Raw genomic sequence first — 10,572 nt, 5'->3', positions numbered from 1 at the left:
CTGGAACAATTTCAGAAAAATGTGCCTTAACATAACATTGCAGTGACCTTGAATATCCAACCACCAACAGGTCAAAAGATTCAGAGAAGCTGGAGAGTTACAGTGCTTATCAAATTTATTAGACCACCTGTCATAAAAATGAGAAAACATAAATACCTTAGAAATCTTTCAAAAAATTTGTTTAAAACTAAAAATGTTATTGTTATTTGTTTGGCAAATAACAAACTGAAACGACTAAATAGTCCTTTTTCACACATAATAACCAAAAAACTTCATATTTTGTATGGCCTCCCTTGGCCTTGATAACAGCTTGCATTCTTGCTGCCATTGTTTTTATCTACTTTTCCACAGTCTCTCTTGTTATTGAGTTCCAAATAGTTCCTCGCTGTTTCCACAGACTTGCTGCAGATGAAACTTTTGTGCCATCAATTTTTGAATCTACTAAATCCCAAATTTGTTCAATAGGATTCAAATCTGGACTTTGACTTGGCCAGTCCATCAGTTCCAGTACTCCAGATTCCTTTTTCTTGCTCTAATAGTCTCTGCACAGCTTTGAAGTCTGCTTGGGGTCATTGTCTTGTTGGTATATGAGCCCACGACCAATCAGATTCAGTCCAGAAGGGACTCCATGATGCACTAAGATGTTGTGGTAGACGTTCTTGTTCATGATACCGTCCATTTTCACTCATTTGCCCACGCCGTATCCACAAATGGAACCCCATATCATAATGGACTCTCCACTATGGGTGCAATGCATCTGGCATCGAAACGTTCTCCAGCTTTTCTGCGGACACAAACACGACCATGCTGACCCAAGAGTTCAAACTTGGACTGGTCTGTCCAGAGTACCTTCTTCTAGTCATCAACAGTCCAGTGTTTGTGCTCCCTGGCAAATCTGAGGCCTTTCTGGATGTTTGCAGGCCTCAATAATGGCTTCTTAGCAGATATTCTTCCCTTTAAGCCTTGTTCCATCAGTCATCTGCTTATGGTCATTCTGGAGACTTTCTCAGACTCTGATCTAGAAGCATTCATCTCTGCCTGAAGATCAGCAGTGGTCTCCTTCTGTCTCTAATACTTCAAATCTTGAGGTGTCTGACATCTGCTTCAGTTAACTTTGGTTTCCTGCCTCTTCCTTGGCGCATTTTGTTAGTACCAGTCTGGGCAATTGACTCCAAAGCATACTTGACCACACTGTGAGAACACTTTATGTCTTTCCATATTTGTCTCGGAGACCATCCAGCATCATGAAGTGCTTTAATGCGGACTCCTTCATTTTCAGTGAGCTCTTCACATTTTACCATTTTGAACAGGAATGAGGAATTCCAAACTGAATTCACCTTTTTATACCCAAATTGGAGCCGGCTCACTGGGCCGTCAGAAATTTATCTAGCATAACATTCAACCACTAAAACTCATCTTTCTCTTCAGGAATGCAAGTAAATAACTATAATTTGACATATTAATCAAGAAATAATAATATGCTTTACTATTTTTTCAGTTTTTTTGTAAATCAGTAAATTTGAAAATTCATGGATAACAATAATAATTATATTTTAGCATAAAAATATCATTTTGGTTAAAGAGCTTCTACATATTGGTGTATTAACCATTGCAGAAACATAAAAAATGATTTTGGTAATTACCAATGCTGTTAATTCAGGGCAGCTGTGGCATAAACCTTACCTAGAGTGGTGGTCTAATAAATTTGTTAAGCACTGTATTTGTGCACAACACAAGGCTAAAGCTCAATATTGGATGGTTGTTGCATTAAAAACAAGCATGATTCTGTACTGGAAATCACTGCATGGGCTCAGGAACACTTCCAGAAATCACTGTCTGTCAACACAGTTGGCCATCTACAAATGACAGTTAAAGCTGGATCATGGAGAGAAGCCATGTGTGAACAGGATCCAGGAATGCTGCTGTCTTTTCTGGACCAAAGCTCCTTTAACATGGACTGAGGCAACATGGAAAACTGTTCTGTGGTCAAATTAATCAAAATTTGTAATTGATACCATGTCCTGCAGAGTAAAGAGGAGAGGGAGCATCCAGCTTGTTCTCCTGGCTCAGTTCTAAAGGCTGCCTCTCTGATGGTATGGGGTTGCATTGTGGACAGCTCTACCATCTGGAAAGGCTATCAATGCTGAAAAGTAGAGAGAGGTTTTAGGGACAATGTCTCTTTCAGGGAAGGTCTTAAGTATTTCAGCAAGAAAATGCTAAACCACATATCACATCCATCACAACAGCATGGCTTCACAATAGAAGAGGAAAAGAAAATCCAGCTACAAAGAACCAGCTAGAATCTTACATCAGACAAGAATCCATATGTCTGATGTGCCAATATATCATTGTCCTCTGTTTTATTTACATTTTACACAGTGCCCCCCTTTTTTGGGAATTGGGATTATATTAATAAAATTGATTGGTTCAGCTAAACAGAGTCAAAAGACTGGAATTATCAGCCTCTTATCTGCTTTTTAACCGAACTATTAAACCATTTAAAACACAAGAACACAACAGTTTATACCCATGAAACTACTGCGTCACATTTTGCAAAGTTCTTCCTTATTAAACAGCAGAAGTAGACCTCCTCTGAGCCGTGAACGATGAACCCAACAGAGGAAACAACCAATATGCAGACAAATATGGTCTGTGGTTTATTTACAGTTCCCTTAATTTGCTTGCATGCCATCAAGAATCCAGCAGAGTAGAAGAAGCCATGGCTGAGGAGGAGCTGAAATACGCTTCGGTTGTATTTAAGAAAAAAAAGAATTCCCCTCCTGAAGGTGAGTCTGACTTTAAAGAAGGAAATGTTGCATATCTAGTTGTAGGACCAGCATATTAGGACGCACTTTTGGATGAAAATCAGCTGATGCATGCAGAAGTGGAAATAAATGCACAGCTTTATGAAATGTGATCATTAGAATTTAAAAAAACATGGTGCAAATGAGTTTTTTTTTAATCCTGCACTTTAATGTTGGTGCCTTTCTACACTGATACATTTGCTTAGATATGCTGTATTTATCCACTGTTATCCAGTGAAATTATTCTTTTCTATTTGTTCATTACTAAAAATATTGTTGCTTTAAAAATACACAGTCATAATGTTTGTGTAAGTCTCTGCAACTCTGGCATGGCATTACTGAAGATTATCTAAATGACTGTTGTCATTTGTACTGGATAGAAAGTGATGTTATTGCTTTGTTTGTCATTGTCATTTTATTTTAATCTGCAGTGGAAATTGCATCCTGACCTCAACTTCACCAAACCAGTCTCTGAAACATGCAGCTGAATTCTTATTTATCAAATGTTTAAACATTTCCTTTAGTCTATGGCTTCCTTTAGAGAAACGGTTTTATCCATTAGGACTTCAGTTTTTGGATAAATCCTCTCAGAAACTGGCTGGAAGTTTTGGTTTCGATAAATTTCAAGTAAGGAAGAGTCTTCAAAGCTGTCGTCATCTGAACACTTGTGTGTTTTAATGTTCCAGCTAAAGAGGAGGAGGAGGAGGAAACTGTGTACAATGAGGTGAAGGTCCAAAAGCAAACAAATGAGCCAACTGCAGATACAAACAGTGAGTATACAGAACAACAGACCGTGATGCAAATGAAAATGCAGTTTACTACCGGCACACTCAACCATGACAGAGAATGGAGTGTGGAAATACACCTCACACCTTCATGTACTGTTAGCAAGCTAACTAACAACAGCATCCGCTAGCTAGCTGACGTGTTATTAACAACAACAGCAGATGTAAACCAAGAAGGGGTTGATTAGCTTAAGAGGGTTGTTACTTGACATTTTTGCCCATTTCTTCAACATCTTTTTGCCTGTTTTAGCAGCCTGGTGTTATTTTTGAAAAAGCAAATAAAGGAGCACCCTCCAAACAAAAACACTTTTTTAAGGTGTCCGACAGAAAGACTTACTAAAATGTCCTTAAAAAATGTCCTTTTTGGTAGTTTTATTCAAGGCAGCAAGGCACAATGGACGGGTTTCGACTTAGTCTTCCTCAGCGTTGTGAAACAATACACGGAAGAGCGCCTTAAATACAGGAAGTGTTCAGGTACAGCTTCAAAATAAAATACAATGAAAAAATGTAATAGGTTTCCTGGTAGGGGCTCTAACGCGTAGCAATAACTTGTACAAAGATCAATGTAAATTTAAATATAGAAATGCATTACAGTGACAATACAACACATTTTATCAACAAAAATACCCAAATAGTACCAAAAAGAGTACAAAAAATGTGTACCTACAAAAGTTCAGCCGACCCTGGACATGACTCCCCAGTCTAGTCTAGAAAAAATAAGAGAGAGAGAAAAAAAATTATATATATATATATTCTCTTTTCTATATTCTTATTTCTTTTCCGTTTTTTACGGTTTCTTATTGTTTTCTTTTTATTACCAGGTTGAAATTTTCATTTTTTTTATGGTGGTTTTGCCTTAAAAAAATTCACAAAAAGTTTATTGTATTTCATTTCAATAGAAATTTTTTATTAATAATCCTTGGGAGGTATGTACGAGCCAAATAGATTTGTTTCACTGAGTGACACCGCTTTATGCAAGGCATTCTGTGCTTTTGAACAGACGTTTGGTTCAATCACTCTCCGAAACGAGTTATGTGGTTATATTATTCTTAGGAATGTTTGGACCTGTTTTCAGTTCTAACATTTTTAGCCACTAGAGGGAGCCTTATGCATTCAAGACTTATATAAGAAATGTAGCTTCTTCTCTTGAAGAGTTATTGCTCTTCTCTTTGATTATTTATCTGATACAGTGTTAAATACTTTGTCAGTATGACTGGAGAGTCATGTCCAGGGTCGGCTGAACTTTTGTAAGTACACATTTTTCGTACATTTTTTGTACTATTTGGGTATTGGTGTTGATAAAATGTGTTGTATTGTCACTGTAATGCATCTCTATATTTAAAATTACATTGATCTTTGTACAAGGTATTGTTACGCGTTAGAGCCCCTACCAGGAAACCCATTAAATTTTTTCATTGTATTTTATTTTGAAGCTGTACCCGAACACTTCCTGTATTTAAGGCGCTCTTCCGTGTATTGTTTCACAACGCTGAGGAAGACTAAGTCGAAACCCGTCCATTGTGCCTTGCTGCCTTGAATAAAACTACCAAAAAGGACATTTTGAGTGTTGTTATTTTTGCCCAATTTACTACGTTTTGCCAAATTTTTGCCATCTTTGCTAGTTTTTAACCATTTATGCCACAATTAACCCATTTGATGCCATTTTTGCCTTTTTCTTCCACATCTTTTTGACACCTTACCGTATTCTGGCCCCTTTTCTGGCACTTTCTGCTCATTTCTGAAACGTCTTTTTGTAACTTTTTGCCTATTTTATCTGACTTTTGTAATTTCTTTCCCATTTTTGCCCACTTCTGTCTATTTTTGCTGCTTTACATCTATTTTTGATGGCCAAATTTGCAGTTTAATGCCACTGTTAACACATTTTTGCCACTTTTTGCTCATTTCTGCAACATCTTTTTGCCTATTTTAGCAGCCTGTGTTATTTTTGCCCACTTTACTACATTTTGCCATGTTCTGCCCAATTTTGCCAGTTTTTGTCAGCTTTAAATCATTTATGCAACTTTTTGCCCCATTTGTTGCCATCTTTTCCTGTTTCTTCCACTTTGATTGACACCTTATCGTATTTAGGTCCTGTTTCTATAACTTGCCTATTTTAGCTGCCTTTTGTTATTTCTTGCCCAATTTTGCACATATTTATCAATTTTTGCTGCTTTATTTCCATTTTTGCCACATAATGCCCAATTTTGCAGATTTATGCCACTGTTTCCACATTTTTGCCACTTTTTGCCCATTTCTTTTCATCTATTTTAGCAGCCTGTTGTTATTTTTGCCCACTTTACTATTTTTGCTGTGTTTTGCCCAATTTTTGCAAACTTTTGTAAACTTTAAACCATTTATGCCACTTTTTTGCCACATTTAGCCCATCTGTTGACATTTTTTGCCTGTTTTTTCCACATCTTTTTGACACCTTACTGGCCCCCTTTTGCCACTTTTTGCCCATTTCTGAAACATCTTTTTTCAACGTTGTGCCTATTTTAGCTACCTTTTGTCATATCTTGCCCATTTTTTGCCCATATTTGTCCATTTTTGCTGCTTTACTTCTATTTTTGCCACTTTTTGCCGAGTTCTGAAACATCTTTATGCCTATTTTAGCAGCCTGTTGTTATTCTTTTGCCCACTTTACTACTTTTTGCTGTTTTGTGCCCACTTTTTTTTCCAACTTTTGCTAGTTTTTAACCATTGTTGCCATTTTTGCCTGTTTCTTCCACATCTTTTTGACAACTTACCACATTTTGGTGCCCTTTTGCCCCTAATTGTCCATTTCAGCATCATCTTTTTGCCCAATTTTTGCCACCTGTTTTCATTTTTTGCCCACTTAACTACTTTTTGCTGTGTTTTTAACCATTTTTGCCACATTTAGCCCATTTGTTGCCTGACACCTCACCATATTTTGGTCCTGTTTTTGCCACTTTTTGCCCATTTCTGAAAAATCTTTTGCAACCTTTGCCTATTCTAGCTGCCTTTTGTCATTTCTTGCCCATTTTTGCCAATATTTGTCTATTTTTGCTACTTTTCACCAATTTTACCACTTTTTGCCCTTTGATGCTACTTTTAACCAATTTATACCATTTTTACTTTTTTTAACCCCCTTTTTTTTTGCCACTTTTTACAATTATTCTATTCTTTTCCGAAAAAAGTTGTCCCAATTTCTTCGACTTTATGCATCCTGACATTTGTGCACATAATGGCCATCTATGAAGTCTGACATTACTTTCCTAATTATTTAGTTCGATGTAGCCCTTCAGATTTACATCATTAATTAAAAGGTCATTTAAACAAAGGCTTTTTTGTACAACAGCATAAATAAATGAAGTTTAACTCAGCCTGTGAAAACCTTGTAGTTCTTTTCCATCTTCTCTCTGCAGAACTGTTACTGGAGGAGAAAACTAACAGCAGCTGTAGCTGTAATAAGCTAGTTTGTTGTTTGGCGTTTCTCTGTGTCATTGTGCTGTTGGGCATCATCGCAGTCACTGTCTACCGTGAGTATACAGAGGAGGAAGTCCATGCACATGAAATGTGGATGTTTGCACCCATTATTTAACACCCAACACAATATCAGAGCACTCTGTTGGAACAAAGACATCACTGATTATCCATATGATTATGGACAAGAAATATTTTCTGTATGACTTGCTGATTTTATGTTTTACAGTTGTAAAACTTAGATCTGAAAATGAAAACCTGAGGAGGGAACACACCAATCTGATGGTCCGGTTTGTCAATCTGACACAAGCCTACGGAGACTTAGAGAACACGAGCTCCAGCCAGGCTGCAGAAATCCAGAACCTGGCAGCACAGAATCAGGATCTGCAGACACAGAAGGAAAACTTAACAGAACAAATCCAGAAGTTCAAGACGGAGCAGTATGAGCTTAACGTTACCAGAGCTCAGTGGAGCATCCATGCCTACTGCCCAAAAGCCAGTAATAATATGTTCAAAACATTTTTTCTCTCTCCAAAAATAACCAATACATAGTGCGAGCTTTTATAGAACAGCATTTTGTTAATTCGCTGGTCTCCTTAGTTTTAGGAAGGAGTTGTAAACCTTGTCAGGAGGGCTGGGTTGAATTTCAGTCAAGCTGCTGTGCAGTTAATAATGTACGGCGATCTAAACAGAAGACCTGGGAAGAAGCTCGAGAGGACTGCAGAGGAGAGATATCAGATCTGACTGTTATACAAGATCTGGAAGACATGGTAATTAAAGCACTGGTTATTTCTTTTAAACAAAGGCTTTGTGATTGTGGTTAGTCTGTAAAATTAGTCCCAATGAATTTGAATGGTCAAGTTCCTGGATAAATTAATCTGTCTTACATCTAATCTTGTGATTGGTTGTGGACGATCCTCTAAAACATACAGAATTGCATGATACCGTGGAGAAGTTACACATTTTAACAAACTCCTCCAAGTGGTTTTATCTGATTAAATCCAGGTGTTTTTTGCTCTTTCTATATAAGATGAGGATCAAAAGCTGTGAAAACTGTGAAATTTCATCATGAGGCAGGGCCATGATCAGGGTCCTAATTTATTCGTTTATTTATTTTTTGCAGTGTACCAACGCCAAGAATGCCATATAACTTTACAATCATTGAGTTAATCAATCAAACTTCACAGGGATGATCCCACATTCAGCCTGAATACATTATTTTATCAGTTTCATCCCTTTGTCACAGCGCCCCCTTCTGCCTAATGACAGTTTCTTCATCTGAATCATGACTTTTCCCCTCCAAAATCATTTTAAACATTCAGCCTCTCAGGCTTAAGATTTTGGGCCTGCATTTGAATCATTATGAGACCTAAAAAAAAAAAAAAAAGCCTCTTGGGCCAATACACAAATCCCAACAGGAAGTCCACCAGCTTCATTACATTTTCAAAATAAAGGTTTTTGCTGGTGCTAAATGACTTTTATCTGTTCTAATTTTTCAATGCATTAGTCTGTGTCCTTCTTCAGTTTCATCCAAGACAACAGCGTGACACTGAACACACCATACATGCAAACATCTCATTATAGCAACAGGAAGTGTCATAATTAGGACCGCTGTTATTCCTCTGAACCTATCAAGCTCAGATTTTAAAGAAAGGCCTCAATATGGTCACGATATCCGTCCAAAACACAGTGAGATGTTTCGTTAAAGGAGGCCTTGATGGTGATATCAACCATTTCAGTATCTCACCATTTGACAGGAAGTTGGTTGATTTTTTTTAAATGGTGAAAAGAGGCTTAAAAGTGGGAAAAATGTGGCAGAAAAAAGGTGGTGAAAAGTGGTTACACAATGGCAAAAATGGGAAACTGGGATAAAAGTGGCAAAATGGGATGAAAATGGAAAAAAATGGGTTCAATAAATCAAAAAAAAAAAGACAAAAGTGGCATAATTTGGTTGAAAGAAGCAAAAATAAAAGGGATAATATTGCAAAATTGGGATAAAAGAGGCAAAAATAAGTTCAAGGAAAAGCAAAAAGGGTGAGCAATGGTGGTTAAAATGGCACAGAAAGGGTGAAATGTGTGAGGATGAGTATAAAGCAGGAAAAATAGGTGACAAGTGGCAACAATTTGTCACAGAGCCAAAAATTTGCAAAGTAGTGGAAAAATTGGCAGTTAAAGTGTTGAAAAAGCATAAAAAAGCAGCAAAAAGTGGTCAAAAGAGGCAAAAAATGCTCATATATAGAAAGAATATGGGAAATGGGGAGAAATAGTGATGAAAAGGGGTTAAAAGGGGTACTGTTCAGCTCCAAAATGAGGACACTGTTAGCCAGGATGCTAGCACCAGTGCAACTGTTTAAACACACATGCGCTGATATCATCAATAAATCACAGCTGAGGAGGGTCCATTCTCTGGGTTTGTCAGGAGCCCAGCTTCAGATGCATCCTCATTCTTAGTGCTCTGTCTCTAAACCTTTTTCCTGTCATGGCACCCTTTCAAAATTTGACAAATCTCTAATCACCCCAGTCAAAGTGTGCTAATACTAAAACAAATACTCAGTGACCCACTACTGAGGGATTTGCTTAGTAAGGGAATTAACAAGATAAATCTCACAAGCAATCTCTTAAAACAAAGACATACAGTATCTATATTTTCATGAAACTGCCATGCAGGCCTGTAGAAACACACTGAAGTATTTTGGCACACTTGCTGAACTGCATGCAAAAAATAAAATGTGTGATTGTTGCACAGTGTGTATGATAAGCCCGTTTACTTGCTGACCTAACGCTGTATAAGGAAAAGGACAAAAGAGACAGTTTTGACAGTTTAAGCTGGGATAACCAATAATCTGCATACTCATTGTTAATCTCAGTAGAATTTGAAGTTTTCCAAAGGCACCACTGACGATGTCAGGAGGTAGAGGCTTTACCAGAGGTATCAATAGAGAACCAGACTGCCAGTAATAAAGTTGAAGTGTGATAACTTTCATATTGAGGTTGAATATCTCTGATAATTGTCTCTCTGTGATCATCAGGATAAGATCCAGAACAATTGGGGCTCCGTTGGTTACTGGATCGGCCTCAGAGTTCAGGATGGGGCGTGGAAGTGGGTGGATGGAACAACACTGACTTCAAAGTAGGACCGCTTTCTAAACACCATGAATGATAAAATCAGTAATCTATGATCTAACTATCATGTTTTTTTCAGTGTGTGGAATCCATCAGAGGCCCGTCAAGGTCACTGTGCAATCTTTAAAAAGGCACCTACAAGAGAATTGAAAGCTGTGAAATGCTCCGAGAGATATCGATGGATCTGTCAGAAGAAAGCAGTGACTATTTAAACACAGCAATAAGAATGAGAGGATGAATGTGTGTTCCTGTTTGGGTGTCATTATTGCCTTTCTCCATTTGTTTTTGCTATATTGACTTGTAGCTGTACAGAACTTTGTAACTTGTTTTTTTTTAAATGCTGTTTAAATAAAGCTTCTGTTTCTATTATTTTATCATTAGTATCATGATAATTATACAATCTATGATTGTATTCA

At 37.3% G+C, this 10,572-nt stretch overlaps 1 protein-coding gene across 2 annotated transcripts; it reads left to right on the top strand.

Moving 5' to 3' along the window:
• The first annotated feature begins 2,707 nt into the window (after positions 1-2,707).
• On the top strand, positions 2,708-10,395 carry LOC121514107 (asialoglycoprotein receptor 1-like). 2 transcript variants are annotated; one of them, XM_041794199.1, is made up of 7 exons: positions 2,708-2,786; positions 3,491-3,574; positions 6,976-7,089; positions 7,263-7,532; positions 7,634-7,803; positions 10,063-10,163; positions 10,236-10,395. In XM_041794199.1, exons 1-7 carry the CDS (start codon positions 2,720-2,722, stop codon positions 10,366-10,368), a joined length of 939 nt encoding a protein of 312 aa, XP_041650133.1. In that variant the 5' UTR covers positions 2,708-2,719; the 3' UTR covers positions 10,369-10,395. The 2 variants fall into 2 exon arrangements, with proteins under 2 accessions (XP_041650133.1, XP_041650132.1); XM_041794198.1 differs by having other exon boundaries at positions 6,952-7,089.
• The last annotated feature ends 177 nt before the right edge of the window (positions 10,396-10,572 follow it).

Source organism: Cheilinus undulatus, linkage group 8 (genome assembly GCF_018320785.1).
Source record: "Cheilinus undulatus linkage group 8, ASM1832078v1, whole genome shotgun sequence".
In the NCBI taxonomy this organism is placed as follows: domain Eukaryota; kingdom Metazoa; phylum Chordata; class Actinopteri; order Labriformes; family Labridae; genus Cheilinus; species Cheilinus undulatus.
The sequence above is the reverse complement of the archived record's forward strand: the minus strand, read 5'-3'. Positions and strand labels throughout refer to the sequence as shown.